The sequence below is a fragment of the Prionailurus viverrinus genome, chromosome D2 (assembly GCF_022837055.1).
Source record: "Prionailurus viverrinus isolate Anna chromosome D2, UM_Priviv_1.0, whole genome shotgun sequence".
Lineage (NCBI taxonomy): Eukaryota > Metazoa > Chordata > Mammalia > Carnivora > Felidae > Prionailurus > Prionailurus viverrinus.
The window spans coordinates 61,487,179-61,511,621 of record NC_062571.1 but is presented as its reverse complement, the minus strand read 5'-3'; the positions used below and the strand labels follow the sequence as shown (position 1 = coordinate 61,511,621).

Genomic DNA, 24,443 nt, shown 5'->3' with positions numbered 1-24,443 from the left:
AGATGCTCACTGACTTGGAAACTGGGTCTGCTGTTTATGTCTCCTACTGTCCCAGGGCTAGGTGAGAAGTCAGCCCAGCCTGGAAAGGTGGGAAGAACAGGGCCCTCAGCCTGCCTAGAGCTGGGGCTGGAAGTAGATGGGCCTAATACTTCCTGGCTGGCCCCCTCTCCCTCCCTCTGATGGGGGACTTGTCCAAGCCAGGACCAAAGTGAGTGGAGAGTGGGGCAGGATGTGGGGACAGCCTCTGGACAGAGAAGCAAAAAAAAAAAAAAAAGTCATTTTTAGTGACCTACTTTCCTAAGCTCCCCCTGGCTCCTGTCCCTCCTGCCTGGACTGTCCCCCTCCTGCCCCTTCAACACCCAAGCTCAAAGCAGCAGTCTGGCACGGTGCCATCCTAGTGCGACACGGCCTCTCCGGAAGCACTTCTGGGCAGCTGGCTCTGGTCTGAGTGAATAGGAGCCAGGCCTCAGGGACCGGTGACTTGTGGGGGTTGATTGGCTGGCACAACTGGGTGCTTGGTGACTTTGGAATGTATAAATGAGTTAATTTATCAAGCCACATCCCAGAGGGCAGAGGTGACCTCAGGTTCTGAGGAGTTCCTGTCCACCTGGGGACCTGGATAGGACAGTCTCACCCTGTGTTCTCTCCTCCACCTGGTGGACATCAGAGGCCACCATGTCCTGGCTGATACGGCCCTGGGAGCCCTGGCAGCTGTAAACTCCAGCCCTGGCTGAAATCTAGCTCCTGCATGGCCTCCCTCTGGCTTGAAAGCCTGGCTGCTGGGAGGTGAAGGAGTTCTCCCCCAAACACACTTCCCGGCAGAAAGGCCAATAGAAGCATCTGTCTGTCTCTCGCATAGGCAGAGGACGGCCCTCCAGAGGCCTGGCTAGGTTGCTAATGTTCCACTAACCTATGGGGCATTGAGGCCAGGAAGGCTCAGATCCCACTGGGGTGCAGCTTAGTAGGAGGCCGGGGGAGGGGACGGGACTTTCCAGGATGAGGTAAGTCCCTGCAAATGAGGATGCCAGGAACAAGGAAGAAAAACAAAGGGGATTATGGGCTCCATTCATGTACCCCAGATGAGTAGCCAGGGAAGGCACAAGCCCCCACCTGGCCTGCCAGCTCCTCCTGCTGGAAGAGGCAGACCAAGAAGGGAGAGCTCATGGCTGGAGAAGGAAGGAGGCTGGCTCCTGGGTGGCCTGAGGCGAGAGCAGGAGTCCCTTACTGCCCACCAGAACTCCCCAGTGGAATGTTCTCTGGCAGCAGGCGTGGGCTTTCTGTTCAGAACCTGCCAGGGAACAGCAGGGGCTGAGGAGAACCACTAGCCCAAAGGCCCTGGCTGCCTCTTCAATGAGGTTCTCGGAGCCACCAATTTGGACAATTTGCTGGGTGTCCTTATGGCAGCTGGGGTGGGGCAGGGGGTGGTGGGAAGACAGAAATAAAGCCTTTTAACATCTCCAGGGTCTCCTTTCCAGCCTATCCCCACACCTTGGAGACAGACAGACGGAAAGACACACACAGGCTCCTGGAGACTGGAAGCCGCTGTTAGAGAGAATCAAACAGGCTTACTTCCTCTGGAGAAGTCAAATCTTCTAAGTCCTCCAACATTTTCTCTACAAACTCTTCAGTCAACAGAATCTGGGAAGAAGGCACAAGACAGGCTTTTATTATTATTTCTTAATATATGGTCTTTTTGCCAACTGCCAAGCTGTGGATCTTTCTTCTGGCCACGGAGGAGATATGAGCCCGTGGTGGATCTGTTCTAGGGACAGAGGGAAGTGCTGGAAGCTTATCCCTGACTGTCATTTCCCCCCAACTCCCACCAGCCTGCCATATCAGAGGGAGGAGGACAGTGAAGGAGGGCTGTCACAGGACAACGGGGAAGCAAGGTGTGGGTACGTGGGAGAATGGTACTGCCGGTCCCCAGAAGGGACAAAGGAATGGGCAGGAAAAGAGCCTGTTTGGCAGTTCGGGCCCCCTGCACGCGGTAGTGCAGCAGAGGGGAAACAGAAAAGCTGATGGCTGGGGAACAGAGATTGCCAACCATCCTCCGTGCCCAACTGGGCTCACATGTTCCTCTTTACCCCCCACTTGGTAGGACAAAAGGAATCTGTTTGGATTTGGAATACAAGCCTCGTCTGGAATCTAGAAATGCCCCAGAAGGTACATCCAAGAATGTGTGAGCCGGAGAATTTGCAGATTGTGCACCAATCTCTCTCATTTTACAGATGGGAAAGGGGCTCTCAACCCGTTTCCCTCCGGAGTATCCACATCTCAAGCTGGAAGCTCCCAAACCCCTGCCCTGCTGGGCTCACTCAGCCACTGAGCTCTCCAAAGCTTCCTTCGAGAAACCTCTTCTCCAAGTCACCTCCCAGCTGTCCCACTTCACTGCTCTAGTCTGATGCCTTGTCACTTCATGCTTTGATGTTCAGGACAGCCTGGCCCCACTACTCAGCTGGCACAACCACTACCCTCACAGGCCTTCTTCAAGCTGGTGGGCCATTTCCCCAACTGGCTCAGGCTGGCTCTGCAGAGCTAGGTCAAGCTCACACCAGGCCTGCACCACAATGGGCCCAGGCTGAGGATGTCTTTCCTCTTCCCAACCTGACTCTCTCCTCCACCCTTTTCCTTCCTGTGCTGGTCCAGGAGCCTCCTGGTCTCCACACCTGACCCTTCCCTACCCTCCAGGCTGTGGGTCCACCTGCCTCTGTTCTGCCTCCTCCAGCAAACTCTGAACACTTTGGGTGAGGCACAGAGGAAGAAGGACAATGGGGTGAAGACCAAGGTGAGTGACTCTTCTGAGGGAAGCCCCTTTAGAAGGATGGGGATCGAGAACTTGAGAAAATACCCTTCAGGTTTCCCCTGGGAGTTGTCCACTCTGGGAAGAAGAGAAGTTTCAATATTTGGAACACAGTCAGCTTGTGAGATGAAGTAAAATGGCAGAGCAGTGTGGGAGAGCAGCAAGCAGGGTTGCTGGGGACCACAGAGGACGGAGGGCTCCAGAGGAAGGAAGTTGATGGCATGGAGGTGGGAGTGAGGAATGAGAAAATGACCCCGAGCGAGCAAACCACCTCTGTACCAGGCACTGTGTTGACTGCTCAGTGTATCTTATCTCCTTCAGTCTCCTCACAGATGAGGAAACTGAGGCACAGACAGGTTATGTAATTTGCCCAATGTCACGTGGCTTGTGCGTGGCTGAGCTAAGACCATATCCCAGTCGTGTCTGGACTCTAAAGTCATCCCCGAAGTACTGCTCTTCCCCCCACAACATTTACACATTTATTCATTCTTCCACTCATCTGCCCATCAATCTGTTCAATCCCACAGCATTCCCTGGGTGCCTCTGCTAGGCCTGGCCCTGGGCAGAGCCCCAGAGACATAGGCATGAAAGCAGTCTACACTCTACCTGGACATGCACCCTCTCCTGGTTGACAGGGAGCCAAAGGACATCCTCCCAGGCTGCAAGCCCACAGTCAGCAGTAAACCGGCTCTGACCATTGGCTCCCATCTCACCGAATTTTTTTTTTCTTCTGTTTGAGGAGCTCAGGCCTCAGGTGAGGGCAGAGACCAGATTTAAACAGGCAAAGTCAGTGGAGAGAAATGCCCACTTGGGGGGGGGGGGGCCTCCCACCCACATTGTTCTTCCAAGTGCACCTTGAGCACTCCCAGACTCCAGGGACTCTTTCCTAATCACACCTCAGTCTTCCCACTGCCAGGGCCCATGCCCCTCCATTATCCCAGGGTCCCCCCCTCTCAAAGTCCAGAGTTTCCCTACCAGTTATCGCCAGTCTGCGGGAGGAGTACAAAAGTCACATTCATGGTTTTGGCATTTCCGGGGCTTGCTGCCATCTCTGCAAATGCTAGCACAAACACGAGCATACCTAAAACCCAATTACATTACAATGGCTCCAGTCTGGGCCAGGCCGGGCTGATTTCTAAGCCACAAATAATCTGGAGGGAGGGACTTTCTGCCAGAAAGGTAAATAGGTCTGGGACTATAGTGCTGGGCTGAGGTGGAGGGGAGGGTTCACCGGGACTGGACCACCCAGTGAGACACCAAAGAGCCATTTTTCGACAAAGGGAAAGGCAACCCCACTAACGTGGAGTTCCGTCCTAAGCCAGTTCCTGTGACAAAGGTCTGGAATAGGTGGTGGAGAGAGGGTACGCTATGGTGGCTTTTAGCAGAACAACCACCAAGCGCGTACCCTCTGTGTGTGGACTCATTTTATACCCGGCTGGCGGAAGGGATGGCAAGACCAGAAAAGGGGACAACCCCTAGTTACTCCTCAATTTTCACTTTTGGTGCTTTGCTGGTTCCTGCTGGAAACTTCACATTATTTTAAGAGAATTAAACAGAGAAAATTATACATAAGATCTGCATGATATTAAGGGTGACATTCCCTGCAAAGAAACACGACAGACTGTCATAGCTGCAGGCAGCTAATTTAATTTCCTTTGGGAGTTAAACCTTAGAAGCTTGGATTGAACAAGCAGGCCCTGTTCTTTGTATATTTCAGACCTGGAGCTGAGAATGGTAACAGATCTTATCCACAGGACACTGGAGATAGACAACTGTGACGGAGCAGCTCCTGGGCGCTCTCATGAGCAACAGACTCGCCGTTGTGATGCAACTGTGGGAAAAGCCTGCGATGCTACGCTTGGGGCTCTTGAAGCTCACTGGGTCCCTGTGGAGCTGCCTGGCTCTGCCACAAATGAAAACAGGATGGTTATGAAGACAGTGGCAATGATAACACCACCAGTGGCAGAAGCAGTGGTGCCTCCTCCATGTGCGGGGCACTGGGCTAAGCGCTTGACTGGTATCGTTTCACGGAACCCTCCTGGCAGTCCCGCAAAGGCGGTAACTATCACCCCATTTTGCAGACGAGCCGGTGTCGAGAGGAGACAAGGCTCCTGGACTTTAGAACAGCGATCTGACCTCATGGTGGTAGAGGATACTCTTTTTCCTGTCTGGAGAAAATACCTCAATTCTAGAAGCCTTGTTTACTCACGGCTAACTCTTCTCTCTCTCCTCTGAAAGGGGAGGTAAAGGTGACTTTGGCTTCTACCGATGGCCTGGAAAACCAGCCGTCCTAACCCCAGCCAGACCTATATCTCCTCGAGAAGAACAACCCTGATTAGCTCAAGACGGCTGAGTACCATAGACACCCAGCTGCTCAAAAATTGAGTTGGCCAACTGGAAAGGAAGGCAAACCATGCCCAAAGATGGTTTCCAAGTGGGAACAGCAAGGCAAATTTCCAGGCCAGCTTAGTGAATGCATACATAAGGGAACATTTACTCTAACCCAGAAAAGAGCAGTAGAAATAACAGTAATAATACTGAAAATAATAACAGCACTCAGTAACACGTGGTCCCCATGAGTTGGGCATAAAATGCTTAGGTTTCTGTATAACCAGCCCTTGGAGGCAGGAGGCTCTCTGGTGAGAGGAGAAAGCTCCCACCAACCAATCTGAACAGCAAACTCCCCTGGCAAGCTTCTGAAAATATGAAGATGCCATCCAGACCTTCAGTATTGGAATATCCTGGCAAGGCCAAGGCATCTGCACTTTTGAGGCACCCCAGGGGATCATGGGTGGGAAATAACCAGGCTCACAGGGGAAGGGGGTTTGGGCGCAGGCTTAACCAACAGGGGTGAGTTGGTGGCTGCAGCTTCAACACCTTCTCTTTGGCCAAGATGTGAGGGGAGCAGTGGCTCCTTGCTCCCCACTACCAACCCCCACTGTTGGTCAGAAAGGGGGCTTGGAATCCAGATGGCAGCTTACTCCAAGTGCTCACACCAGGTGCCTTAGGACAACCTGGCTGGCTGGTGATGAGGGAGGGTTGTCAATAATCTCCCAATTCCCCAAACCCCAGCAAGGTCCACAAGGAACCCAAAAAGTAATCTTTCACGGGGCCTGCCCTGGGCAGGCCCTGCTGTGCCACAGACAGGAGCCCAGCTGCTGCAGATCTGATTCAAACGTCTGTGGTTGGTGCTATTTCTGAGTCTGCAAACAGCGTTGACAATGCCCACTCCTTCCCCTTGATACGACAATCCACACTTTGTCCGGGGCCCTGTTTGCTCTTCGTGTTGACACGTTGTTCTTGCTTCCCAACAAGTTTGGCTTTCTTCTTCCCTCTCTTTCCTTCTTTCGGAGGCGGAAATGTGTTGTTTACAGGGTAAGGCCTGCCAAGGAGCTGCTCTGGCACCCACAATGGCCGAGGAGGAGGCAGAACGAGGAAGCAGTCCGGTCTGTGTCCACCCCCCTCCCCAGACTCCAACAGGCCAGACGAAAGCCGGAAAACAGCCTGGAGACCCCCCAGGCTTGGGGGCAGAGGTGTGTGTGGCACACGCTCATTTCCTGTTCTCAGTGGGTGGTGAGAAGTTGGCTTTGGTGGCCAGGAGCAGGCTCAGAGCCCTCTTGCTCTGGTTGCCGGCTTGTGAGGGCAGAGTGGGCCATCACAGTCTTCTCCTAAAGGGAGGGTGCTGTACTCCCCAGGCACAGTGCTAGGATTTAAACCCTGATGGGTGTACCCTGGGACAGTGAGGTCCCAGGATGGCAAACGTCTCCAGGGAGAACAGGTTGTGGCCAGGTTTACCAGAAGAAGGAGAAACAGTAGAGGCACGGGAGAGGAGCTGCCCAGGGCCTGGGCCAGGGACTGCCAAGTGTCTTCCACACAACGTCCAAATGGGTGGATGAGGACAGAAGGCGGGGGCTTGTCCAGAGGACAGTGGTGAGTCAGCCACTGGGCTAGGACGAGAGCCCAGTAGTGATTCCCAAACTTGGCCTGGAGCGGCGAGCCCACTCGGAACAGCAGCTGGGCATCGTGTCCTGAGGCCAGAGCCTCCCATCAGGGCTGGCAGGAACGGCTGGGAATGGGGGCTCCACTTGGGTGAGCTATATCAGACACCACACAGCTGAGAAAGCATTGCAGGGCCTAAAAAAATATTCTCATATTTGGTGATATGACCTCCATGTGACCTCTGGGGCTGACTTCTCCCCCCTTCAGATCAACCCTGGCTGGGGATAGATGAACGACTCAGTTCTGGGCTGGGCTCCTGCTCAGAAGACTAACAACCCAATGTTGACAGCCTCAAGGGAGAGAGGCTTGTTAAAGCTACCGGGATGTGGAATGCTGGGGGAAGGTGTGCAAGAGAGGATGCTGGCAGGCCTCCCCCAGGGCCTGGAGACCCTCCCGAAAAGCTCTGGAGCTGGCTGACAGGCTTTACAATCTCCACGAGGATGAAAACAGCAGATGGTAGGGCAGATGGAGTCAAGGTGTTGACCTCCGGAAACTGAGAAGCCTATGGAATTGGTGCAGGATTCCTGACTCTCCAGCTCCTCCAGGAAGCAGGGAGTGTCCACTGAGCTCACCCTGGGGTTGCAGACGGCCCTGCCTTTCTCTGGGCTGGGGCCTTGACTTTCCTGCGGCTGGAGAGTGGGGGAAGGGAAGGAGCATAGAGGGTAGGTGCAGGCCCAGGAGAAGGTGGGTGTGGAGGCCTGTGTGGGGCCACTCTGCACACTCCAGTGAGGGCCCAGATTCCCTCACCTTCTGCCTTTTCCCCTCAGCCTCTCCTTTGTCACTCTTCCCCCATGTGGGGTGTCTTTGCCATGCCTTTTCCCCAAGAGATAACAGGCCCGGGCTGGTAGCCAGAACAAGGTGCCAAGGCTGGGAGCAGGGCTTCCAAGGCTGTTGAGGCTGATGTAAGAAAGTCATCCCAGCCCCTCCCCATTCAGCTGGGATCAACAGGGAGAGTTCAAGCAGCAGCCAAGAAAACAGAAGTCTAGAGCTCTTCACGTTCTTGGGCCTGCCGCATTCAGCTCCTTCCTGCTCCTCTGTCCCTAACAGGCCTGGCACACAGAGGCCAACGAGACACCCCAGATCCTGGGAGCACACGCAAGAGATGCCTGCAGCGGGGGGCTGTCTTCTCTGTGTTGGAGAACTCCCTCCAGAGGGGCTTGGGGCCCTTCTTGGTCCAGTGGAGAGGCCCCTCTTTGGTAATGAGCCTAATCCCAGGCCTCCAAGAGGTCCTGCAGACTCCTGGGGAGACAACCAACCCCAGAGGGAGCCCCAGAGGCCCACAAGTAATTACAAGCCCAGGTTCCCACAAGCTAGGCAGCTGCCTGTGACCACAGTGGCAAGACCCTAAAGGGGAAGGCGAACTGGCAGTCAGATGCAGAAAGTGCTGACTGCTTTGAGGGCAGGGAGGAGAGCTGTTTGGGTGTTGGCTCCATGGCTGAGGACTGGCGGATGGAGAGTGGGGGGTACGGGCAGAGGGTTTCCCAGGGCTCCTTGGGCCTGAGAATCCCCTTGGTGAGTGAGGGTGCAGGCTTGGGGAATGGGGCCCCAGCCAGCCTTCCTAGGAGCTCCCCTGTGAGCTGGCCCGTGCTGGACCACACTAATGAGCCCATAACACAGGCCTTTGATTAAGCAGCTCCCCAGCACAGCAACTTTATTGAAACATGCCGAGGCTAGCGGCTGGTTCCCACCGCTCCAGTTCCCTGGGCAACAGTGCATGGGAGGGGCCGTGCCCAGTGCTTCAGCTCCCTTGAGGGGGCTGCCCCAGGGTGAGGGGAGTGGGGCTGGGAGTACAACGCCAGTAGCCCGTGGATAAGCGGTTGGATTCAGAACTCTGGGGGCCCTGAGGGGCATCATGACACCTGCTGAGTCCTCTGGGGGCTGGGGCTCCTAGGCTGATGAGAATGGAGATGCTGACCAACCCCTCCTCAGGGTGAGAAGACTTTCTAAGGGGGATGGCAAGACTCTAAGGACAGGTTCAGAGTTGAAGATGTAAAACGTACTGGGGGTAATTTCTTCTTGAGTTTGGGGAGACCCTGGTCCCTACTTTCCCAAGAAAATGTGCTTGAACCTCCAATACACACAAATGCCATCTGAGGACACTTCTGAGACCTGTCAGCACAGTCATCTACTGGGAATGATGACCTGTTAACCCTTCTGCTGGGTCCCCACCTCCCCCTTCCTTACCAGCAAGAGGCAGCCTGGCTTCCTGGGACATAGCTGGGGTGGGGCGGTGGGGGGCGGGGAGGCCCTTTCCACTTGTGCTGGGCTAGTTTCAAATGTTACACTTCAGAGCTTTTGCTACAGTAACTACCAACACCACATGGACAGAAATCTAATGTTACCAAGTGGGACTTTTAAAATGTATTTATAACTTTATGGTTCAAAGTAATTTTGTTATGAAACAATGTAATAACAACAGTGGAAAAAGGCAAGATAATTTATGGAACACAATATTTCTAAAGCACTAGCTTCCATTTCTTCCTCACTTAGTCTGAGGAGTGTGGTTGGTATTCTTTGTTTGCTGTTTGTTTTAATTAAGGGTTAGTATTTGTGCAGGGGGGCGGCAGGGAGGGCTGGCCTGAAGGAGGAGAAATTCAGGGGCAAGCTCAACCACACACACACACACACACACACACACACACACACACACACGCCCACATCGACAGTTAAGTATGTTTCACAGACCCCCCCAGACAGGGTTAACCCCACAAAACCAGCATAATTCTCTTCCCCGCTACTATAACCATCCTTCCATATACCATAAACAGGGCACAGTCAATTTCTGAATTACTGTCGGATCCCCTTTCTTGATACTCCTCAGAGAGGTAAGGTAGAGTTTTCTTCCTCCCACGCACCCAACAAACAAAGAAAAAAACAATGTTCCCCTAATACATCTGGGAGTGTGCTGGACCAGCCAAGCACCAGTTATAGACCTGGGACAGGGGTGGGGGCTGGAAGGAGGCCTGTGGCTCTCAGGTCCCAGCACCCCACTTGGCAGTGGCTCTGAAGCTGTGCTCCAGCCAGAAGAGCAAAGGAAGGACAAAGTGTTCTGGACAAGCCAGCAGGTTTCTGTGCAGAAAAGCTGGGTTTCCATTAGGAGGAACAGGGCAACCATTAGATGAGGGGAGTAGGGAGGCTCTGTCTGCTGAGGCCTGCCCAACCCAGCCCCAGTCCAGGTCCACACGTCCATTCTCTAGGAGTTCTGGTGGCATTTCCACAGAGGCACCTGCAAGTGGCTTCCAGACTCCATCTTATCCTGCTTCACCCTTGGTTTCCTGGACTTTGGTTTACCCGGGGTGCGGAAAGTCTGGTACCTCTCAAACCTAGATTTCCATGGCAAACCAATGGCCAGAGCCTAGAGAGTTACCCCTGGTGTCTCAGGGGATGGTGGAGAGGCCAGGAAGTACTACAGCTGATGGGATAGGCAGCAGCATCCACACTCCACATGGTTTCCCATAACCAGCCCTTCTGGAAGGGAGTCAACAACAGCTGCCAAGGGAGGGGAGGGGGAGGCAGGTGTGGGAAGAGCCCACGGAAGACAAGGTAGGGAGGGGGAAAAAAAAGGTAGGGAAAGAAAAGGAGCCTCTCACTTGTAACCAGGGTCCATGGGCTGCGTAAGGGTGCTCCTCAGTGGCAAAGGCGCCTTCCACTCCCGTGGAAACAAATGTGATGGCCATGTCACCTGTGATACTTTTATACGTAAAGTGCCGTCCATGCAGGAGCCTGCCCCTGGGAGTAGGAACACAGAGACAGTGAGCAGCAGGCCTGGCCAAGGCTCAGGGACTGTGGGGGCTGTGCTCCCTGGGACAGGGTGCCTGGCAAATGCCCTCCGGACTGCCCACCTGCCCGCCAACAGGGGACTGTAACCAAACACGGTCCAAGAGAAACCTCTCACGAGTTCTCTACTGCCATTCTTCCGAAGTGCTCAAAGCTAGCAGAGACACAAGATCAGCATTCAAAGGGCCTGCAGGGGCAGTGGAGTACACCTCCTTCACGTCCTGGTGAGGAAACTGAGACTAGAGAAGGCAGCTAGCAATATGCCCAAGGCCATGCCCAGAACTAAGAGCAGGGTCATGTCCCCCTTTACTTTGAAGGTCGGGGTGAAGCAGTACCTAAACAAACTTCCCAAGCCCCAGGGAGGATGGCATAGTGCCTTCGCAGCACAACTCCTGTGCTCAGGGCAGTGTCTGCCACCTGCTCCTGGGACCTCCCACAAGAACAAAATGGCTAGCCCCGGGGCACCTGTGTGGCTCAGTGAGTGAAGCATCAACTTCAGCTCATGTCAAGATCTCGCTGTGTGTGGCTTCGAGCTCCACATCAGGCTCTGTGCTGACACTGCAGAGCCTGTTTGGGATTCTTTCTCTCTCTCTCTCTCTCTCTCTCTCTCTCTCTCTCTCTCTCTCTCTCCCTCCCTCCCCCACTTATGCTCGCTCTCAAAATAAATTAATAAACTTAAAAAAAAAAAGGCTAGCCCCAAGGCCACAAGCATACCTCAAAACAAACAAATAAATCGTAAATCATAATCATCACCATCATCATCATCATCAAAGCTGAAGCCAAATAGGGTCACTCTGAGGGAGCCACAAGAAGCTCCTATTAATCCCCAGTCTGGAAATACACCTGGGGGAAGGGCAGGCAGGGACAACTAGTGAGCCAGAGATGCCATTCAGCAAAGGAAGCAAAGCCTGCCCCTTTGCTTTCTCAGGCTGCCTTGGATTAACCCTTTACCAGTCTAAAGATCTTGAGCTTGGGCCAGAGAGGGAGCTGGGGAGGAAATGGCTGGGGTCCTGGTGGGGGGGTCTTTCCAGCCCTTGTTCGTTCTGACCACTTGCTATCTTTGCCCTGCTGCCCAGGGTGGTTGGCCAAGGTTGGTTAGCATCCAAACTCTTTTCTCAGGCTCTGGGCTCAGTGGGGAGGGACCAAACCAGGGTAACCCCGTTCTTCCTTGTCATGTTGTCTGAGTTCAGAGTTATTCTGGTCGCCTCCCCTGCTATAAAAGTGAGGGTGGAAACCCCAAGGGCTATGCAAGAAGCCAGCTGAACAGATTCAGCGCAGTGCAGCATCCCCAAACAGAGAGCTGAATGCTGGCCACAGGGCTGGGTTTTCTGGCACTGTGGACAGCAGCAGAAAGGACACAGCTGGGCTTCTTGGTCCCTCAAGGAGTTTGTTGTGCTGGCCACTGGGTTTGGAGAACTGAGCGCTATGCATGGGAAAAGCAACAAGAAGAAGAAAATAGAGCCCGACCCACCAGAGCCCTGCCCTGCTATTCCAGTGCTACTGACATTGGGCTTGTGGGATGGCAGGGGCGTCTGAGATTGCCGAGACCACTGAGCCTTCCGAAGAGAGTAAGGCTGGAGGGACACCTCTCTGGACAAAGGAGTGTTCTTCCACACAGTGTGGGCTACAGGCTGGTTCAGAGTCCACAGGCCCCCCCACAGGCCCAAGATGGAACTGCCCGACTGGCTCTCCTCCCTCCCTGGGTCCCAGACTCCACCCAGGTGTGTGGGAGAAGGCACGCATAGGCCCGGTGGCTCCTTGAGGACGAGCTGTGTGCTGTGGGGCTCACCTTAGGCAAAGGGGAATGAGAGCCCCTGACTCCTGGTTGAATTTCAGATGCACACTCTCAAGTTGTCGTGTGCGGATCAGCTCATGGGGAATGATGGCCGTGGAGCTGTCGCTCTCCAGGCTGTCTTTGCGGCTTCTGCAAAGCAATCACAGGGACAGGTTCAGCACAAGGTAAATAAATACCACAAGGAGGAGCAAGATGGGAGTCTCTCAGGGTGGGCTCCCGAATAATGACAATGACCGTGACTGATGATAGTGGTTAACAACACCCACCATTCACCGTGTGCTGGCCAAATGCCAGCAGCTGTGCAAAGCACTTCTCACTGACTACTCTCAACACCCCCATGAGGTGGGTACTATTGTTATATCCCTTTTACAGATAAGGAATTGGAAGATCAGAGAAGTTAAGTAACTTGTGCAGCTCCCATTGCCAGGGAGTATGGAGCTGGAAGCTGGTCGAAGTTAGATTGGGTTCCAAAGCCTCATCTTTGGCCAATACACTATATAAAAGTTTACCTCGCAGTGGCTTGTTCTTCCCTATATAGCAGCAGGAGCATCTGGGAGCCCTTTCTCCCCACCCTGGAGTCTCAGTTCCCAAGTTCTCCAAAGCTGGAGTGCTAGAGTACCAGAAGGTGCGGCTCCAAGAACTTCCTTCCAGCCGACCCTGAAAAGGCTATGACTTTCAGCAGGCTCTGAGCATGCTCGCTCCTGCTAATGGCTAGGAGCTGCAGTGACATACACATCCTTCATCTAACCAGGAAATGATACAATCCTCAGTGAGGGGGTGGAAACCAGATTCTTAGGAGTCAGACCAGTGGGCCTGGCTGGGCAGCAGAACCAGGCCACCATCCTGCTGGGTTTTGAGGCCCCAGGGGCCCTGTACTAGATTCCTCCTGCCTGTGGCCTTGGCCACAGTGAGCTGTCACTGCTGCCTCACACTCCCTCCTGTCCTGCTTCCCGCCAACAGCTTGCCCACAACTGGGCCACGGGGTCCCTTTGCAATCTAAGATATGTTCTTTCAAATTCAGCTGCCCCCACTGACAGCCTCTCAAATCTGCCTCAGCCGGAAATGAGGGTTACCCACTGATCCTATTCAAAAGGCCGGATCCTAGTTTGGGCTGTGAATCGCAGAACAATTCCCCAAGTGTCCATCAAAACACTGGGTAAGAAGCTCTAGTTATTTATCATTCAAGGGGCAGGAGCCATCCAGGATGTCCAGTCAGGCAGTCAGTGAGGGGCAGGCCCAACCTCCTCACATACCGGGGACACTGAGGTGCTAGGGCCTTTGGCCAGTGAGACACCCCGACAGGCAGAGACCCTCCCCAGAGGGACGGTGTGAGGTCAGCGGGCAAAAGGATAGAGGGTGACATGGGGCAGCCAGGGTCCTGCCAAGGCAGTGGTTTACGAAAGCCCTTGAGGTAACGGGGACCAGTCCCATCAGCTGTGTGGATCCACCCCCAGATGTAACCGCTCTATCACAAAGTGGTCCCTTCCTCTGGTTTGCCAAAGTGAATTCTGAAACTGCCCTTTGCCCTAGCTTCTCTTTTGACAAACCCTTTCACAAGACCCGTGAAGGAGACAAATGCTACGTACGGCCAAGCGGGTCATGGAAGTTCAAGACTGGCAGGAAACTCTGAGGTGGTTTAATCTACTTCTTTCCTTTACAAAAGAGAGCTGGAAACAAGTCCAAGGCCACAGAGATGGTCTGTGGCAGGCCAGTGTGGGAGCCTAGGACCTCTTGCTAGATCTCCTTCCCTTACCACCAAACACCACATCGCAGTGGGTGCCCTCAGGGCCCAGACAAGAGCAGAACTCAGAAGACAGCAGCCCTATTCTGCCCCAGAGCGAGGAGGCCAGAGACTCACTCCTGAGTCCTCACAGCAAGCACCCCCTGTATAGGTTATGGTTAACCCTTCTTTCACAGATGAGGAAAATGGAGGCTCAGAGAGGTGAGGTGACAAGCCTGAGGTCAGAGTGAGTTTAAGGGGAAGAGGCAGGGTGTCATTCTTACAATCGCTTCCCTGTGCCATCTCTGACAACGGGCCCAGAGACATACCACCGTGTGCCCAAAAGGAGCTGAAGCCTGGCTGCCAGGCGGGGCCTCTGAGCCTATGGGGCCCACTAGAGGATCCCCGCCTCTCTGGCATGGGCAAAATGCTGATGAACAGCAACTGGGGTAGGGGTGGGGGGTGGAGGGCTGAGAGAGAAGAATCAACAGCACACAGGGCTAGAGACATCTCATGCTGGAGGGAAAAATAAATTGTTGAAAGTCAGCTAAAGTCACCTTGGTAACTGCTACAACACACTCACCCGGAACGAGGACATCAAACCCAACTGCAAACAGCTTTAAAGAAATGGAAAAGAACTTAATCATCTGAAGAATTAATGTGACAAGTGCCCACATTTACACCTCCCACCAACCTTCAATCATTTGAAAACGTACTTTAATCTTTTAAGAGAAAAAAAAAATTGCAAAATGCTAGATCTGCAATCCTGGGGCTTGGGTATTTCCGGCATGCTGCTTCAATGGAAATGCGGCTGCTACACACACACACACACACACACACACACACACACACGCGCGCGCGCGCGCACACACACACATGCAGGAGCCCAGCTTTTTGCTGATTTGTTTTTTCTGGACATCGATGCAGAAGCATGAATTATTTGTGTGGCTGGGTGAGGTATTAAATCTGCAGCCGACACAGGTTTGCAATGTTTTGCATGGTTGTCAGCTTAATCTTAGTCATAAAAAAATAAGTACTGTGCTCGCCAGCGTGGCCTAATTTTTCAGCTGGGCTGTTTTTGCCCTGAGCTCCCTGTGGAAGAGAAGGCAGAGCTCCAGGGGGCTGGAAGGGAGAAGGGCTCCCAGGGAAGCACGCCCTACACCCACTGGGGACTGCTAGGGATATGGGGCCGGGGGTGAAGGACTGCTTCAGGTGGCAGAGTGGCTAACGTGTAAGTGCTGGGTTCGACTCTCTCATGACCTTAGGCAGATAATGAACCCTCTCTCTAAGCGCCAGTATCCTCTTGATGGGGATAAATAATAATACGCTTTTGTTATGGGGATTGAACAAGATGACCAGCATGAAGCATCTAACGGTGCCTGAGATGTAGCAGGGGCTCAAAATATATCTGGGCTGGATCAGGGGGCTGCCTCTAGAAGTCTGTCTGCTCTTCCTGCAAGAATGCTGATAGCTTAATAGGGACTTATTTGCCTTTACCAACTGCCTCTGCCAAATCAGTCTTTACTTCTGAACAAAGGTCCTTGCCCTCAGCTTGGGAGATGGGACTTTTGAGATGGGGTTTGAGGGGCTCCTGACTCCCTGAGCAGTCACGGTGGGCCCTGGTCAACTGCTGGTCCTCTGAGAGGCCAACGAAAACCCTTGAGGCCTTTGTTCTGCTAAGGGGAGGTACCGGCAGGGCCGTCTTCCTTCTACAAAGCACAATGGTCTTCCTGCAATTCTCATCTGCTGGACCTCAAACTACCCAGAAGTAATTTAATCTCTCCTCCCATGATAGCCTTTCAAATCCCTGAAGCTGCTCCCACAGGCCATCATCAGTTTCTCTTTTCCAGTATCTGTGGCTCTGACTTTCAACTATAATCTTAAGACATGGCTCTGAAATCTTCCAGCTATCCACGTCACTTTCCCTTGCGTTTACTCTAGCACGTCAAAGCCAGAGTGTCATGTCCAGAAGTGAAGTGTCGTGTGTGGAAATAAATATAGCATGTGGTCTAACCAGGGCAGATCAAAGAGGGACTATGAGCTTTCTTGTTTGGGAAACTTTGTTTCTATTAAAACTGTCATCAAATTGTCTATTCTTTATAACTTTGTCATATTACCAACTCTTACAGCACACCCTCTGTCAACATCTCCCTCAGGCTCTCTCCCATGGTCTGCGCTAGACCTCCTCTCCCCCATCTTGTATGTACTGTGGATTAGTTGGAGCTGAGAGACAGACTCTGCATTATCTGGCTACTGTTTCAAGCAGTCCAGGTATTTCTGAAACCATCATACTGCCATTCCCTCCTGACTTCAAGTCACTGACAAAACTGATAAACTCACCATCAATGTTCTCATCCCAGGCTTTGATTAAACAGTGAACAGGACAGGGTCAGGCAGACAGGCTGACAGACTGACATCATTACTCTCTGGGTAGGCTCATCCGACCAATTATAAATTTGCCCAACCGTCCCATCACCAAGTCCTTCACCCTCCTGGATGCTCTGTGGACATTCCTCTGTCGTGCCAACAATGATGTCAGAAGACATTCTGAAAATGTCTCGCTAAACCCCACCTATAGATCTATAGCACTTCCTTTGTCTATCAGGTAGAAATAGGTAACTATTTTTTTAAGGTGAATTAAAAAAAAAGTTTTTATTTGTTTATTCATTTAAGTAATCTCTACATCCAATGTAGGGCTCAAACTCATGACCCTGAGATCAAGAGTCTCAAGCTTCTCCAACTGAGTCAGCTGGGTGCCCCCCTCCCCGCCCCAGCCCTCCCCATAACTATTTCTAAAAATAGATGAGGATGGTCCAGCAGGCCTGATTCTGATTCTTCGTGAATCCATGCCAACTCTCAGGGTTCACTGTTCCTCTTAAAGAGTATTCACAGCCTGTTTGCCTTATAATCTAGTCCAGAATTTTCCCTGATGGCTGACACTAAGCTCACTAGTTTGGAGAGTGCAAGATGCTTTTTGCATTTTGAAACTTTTGAGTGCTTTCAGTCTGCCAACACCTTTTTCTTATTCCCTCAAAGGTTGGGGACACCAGCTTCATAACTCCCATCTGCCAATTCGCCTGGTGTTCTGGGGCACAATGCATGTGGACCAGGCAGTGTGAAATCATGGCTTTCCATCTTCTCATCAATGCCTGTGTGACTCTACTCTGATAACCATTTTTTTTTTTTTCTTGAGATGGAAGCATAACAGAACTGGAGTAAATCTTGCTTTCTCTCTGTGTTACTGTGTCCAAACGATGGGGCTTAGGTTTTCTTCTTGTTGCTCCAAACAGAAGTACAGAAAATAAAGTCCTTTTTGCTGGTCACAGCACTGTGTTGCAAGACTCAGTTCTTCTTGCGTTTCAGCCTATTTTGACCCCGTTCCTTAATAGTCTGTGCTGGTATAACATACTTCTCCTTCTAGATTTTGTTCAAATTCTTCAAGAAATCTGAGTTAAGTAAGATTCTCTACATACCTGTACTGGTCCCTGGAGGTATTACACCTCCTTTTAGTTTCCAGGGGACTAGGCACAATGCTAATAAGAGGGGCCCTTTACTGAGTGCAGACCGTGGTGCCATGTCCCCGCGAAGACCCTTTATATACTTTGCTTCCTTTCATTTTCATGGCAACTCTGTCAAGAGGTATCCTTTTCCCCATTTTACAGATGAAGAAACTGAAACTCAGAGACTTAAATAACTAGCCCAAGGTCACACAGTGAATGAATAATGGGCTGAGACAAAATCCCCAGGTCTTCCTGACGCCAACTATAACAACCACAGTATTTCTCCTTAAGAACTTCCCATCCGTTTGAGTGGGCTTTCGTTCTGGGCTTTCAAGGCCACAAGGACACATCTATTTTTTTCCCTGAACTCTTAAAAAAAAAAAAAAAACAACCTACTTCCTAGAAGCCAAGGCAGGGCTTCCCAAAGGGTATTTGATGGCATCTTAGTTTCAGGGAAGCTGCTGGAAAAGCAGATGTGGCAAGAGCCGGATGCAACACACTGAGTCTCAGGTTAGAGACCTAAAATGTCAGCACTTTGAAGACTCTGAGGAGGACTGCAGAGGGCAAACCAGCCAGTTTCATTTTATGTAAGCCAGCATCTTCCAACCTTAGTCATGGAACCCCCTTTTACTTAACACCCAACAAAACCCCCTAAAAGGCTGTGAGGACCCTCCATCTGGGGACGACGGGCCTGGCACTGCTCTGACAGGGCACAGGGTTTTCCTTCCTGATCTCGCTCTGCCCAGATGCTCTCTTCCAGCACCCTATCACTTCCACTCCATCCGTCTCCACTGCTGGTCAGCATCAGGTGCACAGCCGAGTGGCCCTCACTGTTCCCTTTATGCCAAGATAGTTGCTCTCAGGAGACCTGTCGGGCAGTTACCGGCTGCTAACCTTCAGCTCTCAGCCCGGTGCTGGGGCAGCTGAAGTGCCTCTACATGTCCAGGGCTGCCTTGGTGCCAATTCTGTGATTTTCAGTGAGAATAGGTTATCCTTTCCTTTCGCTGGACGGGGTGAGCTGTAACAGCTCCTACAATATCACTTCTTGGACTTTTACTTATGATTCTTTTTAAAGTTTAGAGAGTCACAGAGTCCTGGCAGGTTCATTCCAACAGGCAGCAGTCTTCCCATCCCACTCCTCGGAGACAACCACAATCCTCTCTGTAGGCTGACTCTTTTGATGTTTTCCTCGTTATTTCTGATATACTTTATTTCTTTCTACTTCCCGATATTCCCCTCTCAGGTTTTACCTATTGACTTCCTACTAAGGAATATGAGCTTTTAGCTCTCTTCTGTCCCCTACTCCAGCCCTCCCACCTTCCCAAGAGAACTGTATCGTAAGTTGGTTTGGATCAGTATAAAGTGTCTACATTATTATATGAAACCAAGGCTGTTTACATCTGAGCCTGTTACAACTATGATGTCTACTCTTAGTAAAGTATACTTCCCTGGTGCAGTTTTCTATTTTCCTTGGTTTTAACAACAATCTTGGTTTTCTACTGTGTTTATTGCTAATTAAATCCTAAACTACCAATGGTCTAGAGATTTCCCCAAGACACTCATATACATCAAGTATTTATCAATTTTATCTCTTTTATTAAATTTTATTTGAGAGAGAGAGAGAGAGTGAGCGAGCAGGGAGGAGGGACAGAGGGAGACAGAGAGAATCTTCAGCAGACTCCATGCTCAGCCCGATGCAGGGCTCAATCTCATGACCCTTGGTATCATTACCTGAGCTAAAATCAAGAGTCGGACACTCAACTGACTGAGCTACCCAGGTGCCCCTAAATTTTATCTTTTCAAAGACCTTCCTCCAGAGGTCCTTCCAAACTGGCTACCTTCCATTCTTGCTGCACAGCTGTCCTCACCGTCACCCTGGTGATTCCCCTTGCTTCTTTCCCATGCTGGACCCCATTTCCTGTACCCCACTTGTATGCCTCACTCATTCTGCTGGAATAGTGAACAGAGTTCACTGTATTTTTGGGCGTGCTTTTCTCAAAGAGTGCCCGCTGACCTGCTACCCTCATGGGTTTCGAGGCAAACTAAAATACCAGCTTTACTCTGTACAGTGGTGTATAAACTTCCGAGGCCTACTTTCCAGTTACTTTTTCCTATGATTGGCAGGAACCCACTCCACTTTATCCTCTTTTAAAGGCAGCACCCAAGTGGTGAAGAGGCCTGGCTCAAACAATCCAAGGTTCAAATCTTGGGTCTGACAATTATTCCCAGCTTACTGACCCTAGATAAGTTATAAAATCTGTCTAAGCCTCCGTGTTGTAATTTGTACAAACGGGGACAACAGCAGCCCACAACACGGGGCCTGGCACACGGCAGTGCTCGATAAAAACTGCCTGCACAGCCACAAGAACCTGTCCAGCCCAGGATGCTTCCTGTAGTGGGAACAGCGAGGGGTGGTGTATGGGACAGCTTAGATGCACACCTCGGTAATTCAGGAATTGATCTAAATCTTTCCATTTATTTCTTTACCACCTGTCTATGTAACACATTCTATATTTATGCTTCCCACTACATAAGGTGACTTTTTACATATCCTAAAACACTCTCTGCTTCCAGTGTCAAGAGAGATTCCTGATTTCTAGGACTGTATAGTTTATGGCACATGCTCTGTTCACCCTACCCACACTTTACAGACCGACAGAACTGTATCCATATTTCCTCTCCACCCAGGTCTCTTCAGATCAAAAAGTCTTAACTTTTTCATTTAAGCCTAAGGGTACTTATTGGTCATATTCTATCAATGGCAGCAGGCATGGAAAGGAAAGCAGCTGAACCTCTGAGGCTCCCTTTAGCCACAACCCCAGTCCCGTGACAGTGGTGACATCTGCACTGGCCACACGACTCGGGGCCTCCCCCTTGGAGATGCCCGGGAGTGGGAACCAGGGCATCAGAGTTGGCAACTATTCAATAGTGAAGCGGGTTTGGCATGCGGAGCCCAGCCCAACCTCTGGCTTCCGCCTCTAGCCTGGGAGATTATTCCTTTTGCTTTCAGGCTGCTGACGAAAGCTCTGAACTTTCCAGAGAAAAAACCAGCTGAAGGTCCCCCTTCAGGGCAGGATTGGGACAGGGTATAGGTGTGGGGTCGGGGTAAAGGCACTAGTTTACCTCCACAGCTACTACTAAGCCCAAGGCTGTATCACCTGGTAAACACCAGTAGCCAAATGATAAAGAACCGTATTTTCACCGTGAATACCCCAAGGGCAGGACTTGACGATGGAACAGCGGGGCAGGGTGTGACCAAAGAAGAGTGAGTGAGCAAAATTGCCATGATGGTGAGGGGATTCCTTCAGCAACCATTAACTCCTCTGGGCACCAGGGACCCCCGCCCCCTTGCCCAGCCCCCCAACTTGAGTGGGAGATGAGGATGCCTGCTTTCCTGAGTGAGCCCACTCTCACCAGAACGCCTGGCTTTCTGTTTTCTGAGACACTGAGTCATTTCCTCTCTCCAGCTCTCACCTTCGAGCCTTCCTTTTCCCTTCCCTGGAGAAGTGACTCACTGCTGAAGTGTTGGGTGACACTGAGGATCAAAGATGGGCGATAAAAATACTCCTGATTGTGCAACTTGAAGAAGGGGGATGCAGTGTAGACTGAGGATTCAACACGCTGGCCATGAACTCTGAGGCCACGGCTCCATGTCTCTGGGATGGTGGAGCAGAGCAAGGAGTTCAAACACCAATCGGCCTGGGCCGGATTTGCTGTGGGGCCCCTTGTTCTGTCCTCTCAAATGTTTGTCTCTGAGAAAGGCACACAAAAGCAGGCACTTAGCACAACATGCGTGGATCACAGAGGCCTGGGCCCTTCCTCCCATCAGCCCTGCGGAGCCTGGCTGGGGCCCTGTGAGCAGGGCTGTTTCTTTCTGGGTTTTCTCCCCAGTGAAAACAACCGTACTTCCCCAGCGTGGGAGTGGTGAAGGAAGCCAACGTGACAGACTCAGGCTCTGGGCTGGCCGCTGCACTGATGTGATGGATCCTTTGAGCAGGGTCACCCACAACTGCCCTGCACGTGAGCCCTGCGCCCCGATGGCCCAGCTGTTTTCCCGGACCGAAACTCACCTTCCTTCACCCGATTCACTAGATGCAAACTAGATATTTTCTTCTCCTAGTGAATCATCACAGACCTCATAGGGTGAGCAAAACAAAACACAAGTTTCTCTAAAGGATGACTCCCTGGCCAGGTTATAAGCTATTCAAGATGGGAACAGAGGCAGCAAAGTCACTCCATCCAAAAGGCAAACAGATGGGAGCAGAGACACTCATAAAAGTGGGGAGAAATATATGTGCACGCGTGTGTGTGTTGGGGGGTTGTGCAGTGGAGACTGTCACAACCAGAGAATTCATGCTAAAAACCTTAATTCTTCAGGAAATTAAGGCAAAAAAGCAAAAATGAAAAAAAAAAAAAAAAAGCCTTAAAAGCCGCTGGCATGATCCCAGAAGACTGAGAAACTTGGCTCAGAAATGATGGTTAGTTTGCTTTTTAAAGATGCCTCAACTACAAAGTGGTTTTCTCACAGTCAGGAACCTTCCCCTGCCAACACATATGTACACACACGCATGAGGCCTGCCCTTCTGTGGGAGGGTATGCGACCCAGAGAGCTTCGTAAAGGTCCTCCAACCTCAGTCAAGTGAGACCCTGGCAGAGAGAGGGGGAGGTCCTGGAACACTGCTGCAGGTTCCCAGCATCAGAGAAGTTTATGAAAATGCAAAGCTCCCCACCCAGTGCACCTGACCACACACATCCTCTGAGTCCCTGCGAGAGGCTAGGGAGCAAAGTCCAAACTCCACAGAACAGTCCAGGCAACCTCAGACAGAGAAGCAGCCCGGGGCCTCTTTTCCCCCTCAGGTCCCTACCACTGCCGGCAGGCACAGTCCTTAAGCCAGGCTCTCAGTGGCCAAAAGGAGTTGCTTCCCATGCTTCCCAAACTCACCCGGGGAGGGCAGTGGGAAGGGAGGCGCCAGTGAGCCGAAGGAGGCTTTTCTCAACTGATCATCTTGGGAAAAGCCAGATACAAATTTCACGGCTGGAATGCAAGGGTTGTGAAACCCTGAAAGAAGCCCCAAAAGGGGCCAAGGACTCTCCTTCCAGGAAGGCGGTGGGAGGAGGGCTGGCAAGCGCAAGTGGGAGAGGAGCAGGTTACCCAGAGGGGCCTGCCTTTCTGGGAAGCAGGAAGTAAGGTCAAAAGAAAGAAAGGAAGAAAGAAATCCCCTAGCCCTGAGGTGGTAGAGGGGACAGAGAGATAGGGTTGGTTTTGCTTCTGAACATAAAGAAAACTAGGCTTTGTGTCAAAAAGTAATTCTGGTATAAACGAGCCAAATATGATACAGCTCGTTATCTCTGGGATTTGGAAGCACCGAACTGACCACATGTCCTCCCTAGAGTTAAATAAGCATAGTAAGCTTCTAACATGGGACTCAGTCTTGTCCTCAGTGTCATGTGAGAGGTTCCTAGTCCTGCTCCAACTAGTTAGATGAGGTCCCCCAATGAGGGTCACTAGTACCTCAGCCTTGTGTGTCCCTCATGCGGTCCCTGAGAATGGGGTAAGGAAGGTCACAAGTAGGGAAGACTGCCCTAAGCTCCACCCTTTTCTAACCTTGGACAAGTTACTTACTAGCCTCTTTGTACCTCAGTTTCCTCACCTATAAAAGGGGGATAATAAGATTATCTACTTCACAAAGTGACTCAGAATAAATTAAGCTCATGTGGCATAAAGCACTTGGAACATTACTTGGCACACAGTAGTCACTATGGAGACGTCAGCTGCTTTTGGGGTGTGAAAAGAGCAAGGGCTCGACGCCCCCCTCAAGTGGGCCAGAGTTCACACTAATGCCCAGGCTCCATCGGCTCTTCTGAACCGTAGCCTTCTCAGACCATACCCAGACCCATGTGGAACCGGCGCGCCCCAGCCTAGAAAGCCTGACTAAAGGAAAATCAGACATGCACACACAATAAGGCCCACGCTGGTTGTTCCCCCACAGGGAGAGGAGCAAACACTAGTGCCAGCACATTTTGGGCCGGCTTTCTCAGTCGCATCCATGTGGTTTATCTGAAACGGGGTCAGGTCCCAGAGTGGGCAGCATAGATATTACAATCGTGCTTGCTGATCTAAACTGGGTCCATCATCATCGATCGTGAGATAACAGCGAGCTAGAGCCTCGAGACACTTGAAGAGTGTGTTGGAAAAGGTTCTTGGCAAAGCAGGAAGAACCATTTCTCAACCAATTGCTAACAAATTGGTAACTAGTACCGAGAACCTCAGAAGAGACGTTCTGATTCCCTCCAGGCTGCAGATGCCAGCACTTTGGAGACCTGACTGGGCACTTGAGCTGCAGGGGAGGGAAATGACCCCAAAGGGCCAGCACCCCTGATCTATTTCCACCCATCTACAGATAGCCCTTGGACCAGATCCAATGCCCCTCTGCCCAGTCAGGGGTGGGCTGAGTCTGGGCTGTACGTATGCATCCGGGAACCCTGAATCCTTGGGTCCCCACAACGTGTGGAAGTGCAGCAGCTGGACGTATGCCCACGACAGGGAGCGAGATTTCAAGCCTGTTGTACAAATATAAGAGGGGCAAGTGGGGTGCGTCTCTGCAGGAGCCCCTGCCCTTCTTCCCAGAAACCTGGACCTTCCAGAGTTGACAAGGCCATCTGAACTGAGACAGTCTACAAGTTATAGGCAAAATGCTTAAGCCTTTAAGCCTTCAAGTACCTCCCGGCCTCCCCGCCAGTGCCAACGGGGCCTAGAAGGAGAAGCCAAGCTCAGGGCATGGGAAGGAGCATGGCCCTGGGACAGGGTCCAGACTCGTAGGTGGAGAGCTTCCAGATGCCCCACGCCTCAGC

General features: G+C 51.8%; 1 protein-coding gene across 6 annotated transcripts in view; it reads right to left on the bottom strand.

Moving 5' to 3' along the window:
• The window catches only part of SUFU (SUFU negative regulator of hedgehog signaling), a 125,069-nt gene that overhangs the window by 11,429 nt on the left and 89,197 nt on the right, over positions 1-24,443 (bottom strand). For 5 of the 6 annotated variants that reach the window (XM_047824697.1, XM_047824698.1, XM_047824699.1 and 2 more), the window contains exons 9-11: positions 12,366-12,500; positions 10,390-10,528; positions 1,570-1,638 (exon numbers count right to left, since the gene is read on the bottom strand). In XM_047824697.1, the coding sequence (XP_047680653.1) occupies positions 1,570-1,638; positions 10,390-10,528; positions 12,366-12,500 (343 nt within the window). The remainder of the gene's footprint in view (positions 1-1,569; positions 1,639-10,389; positions 10,529-12,365; positions 12,501-24,443) is intronic. The other variant, XM_047824701.1, reaches the window with a different exon arrangement.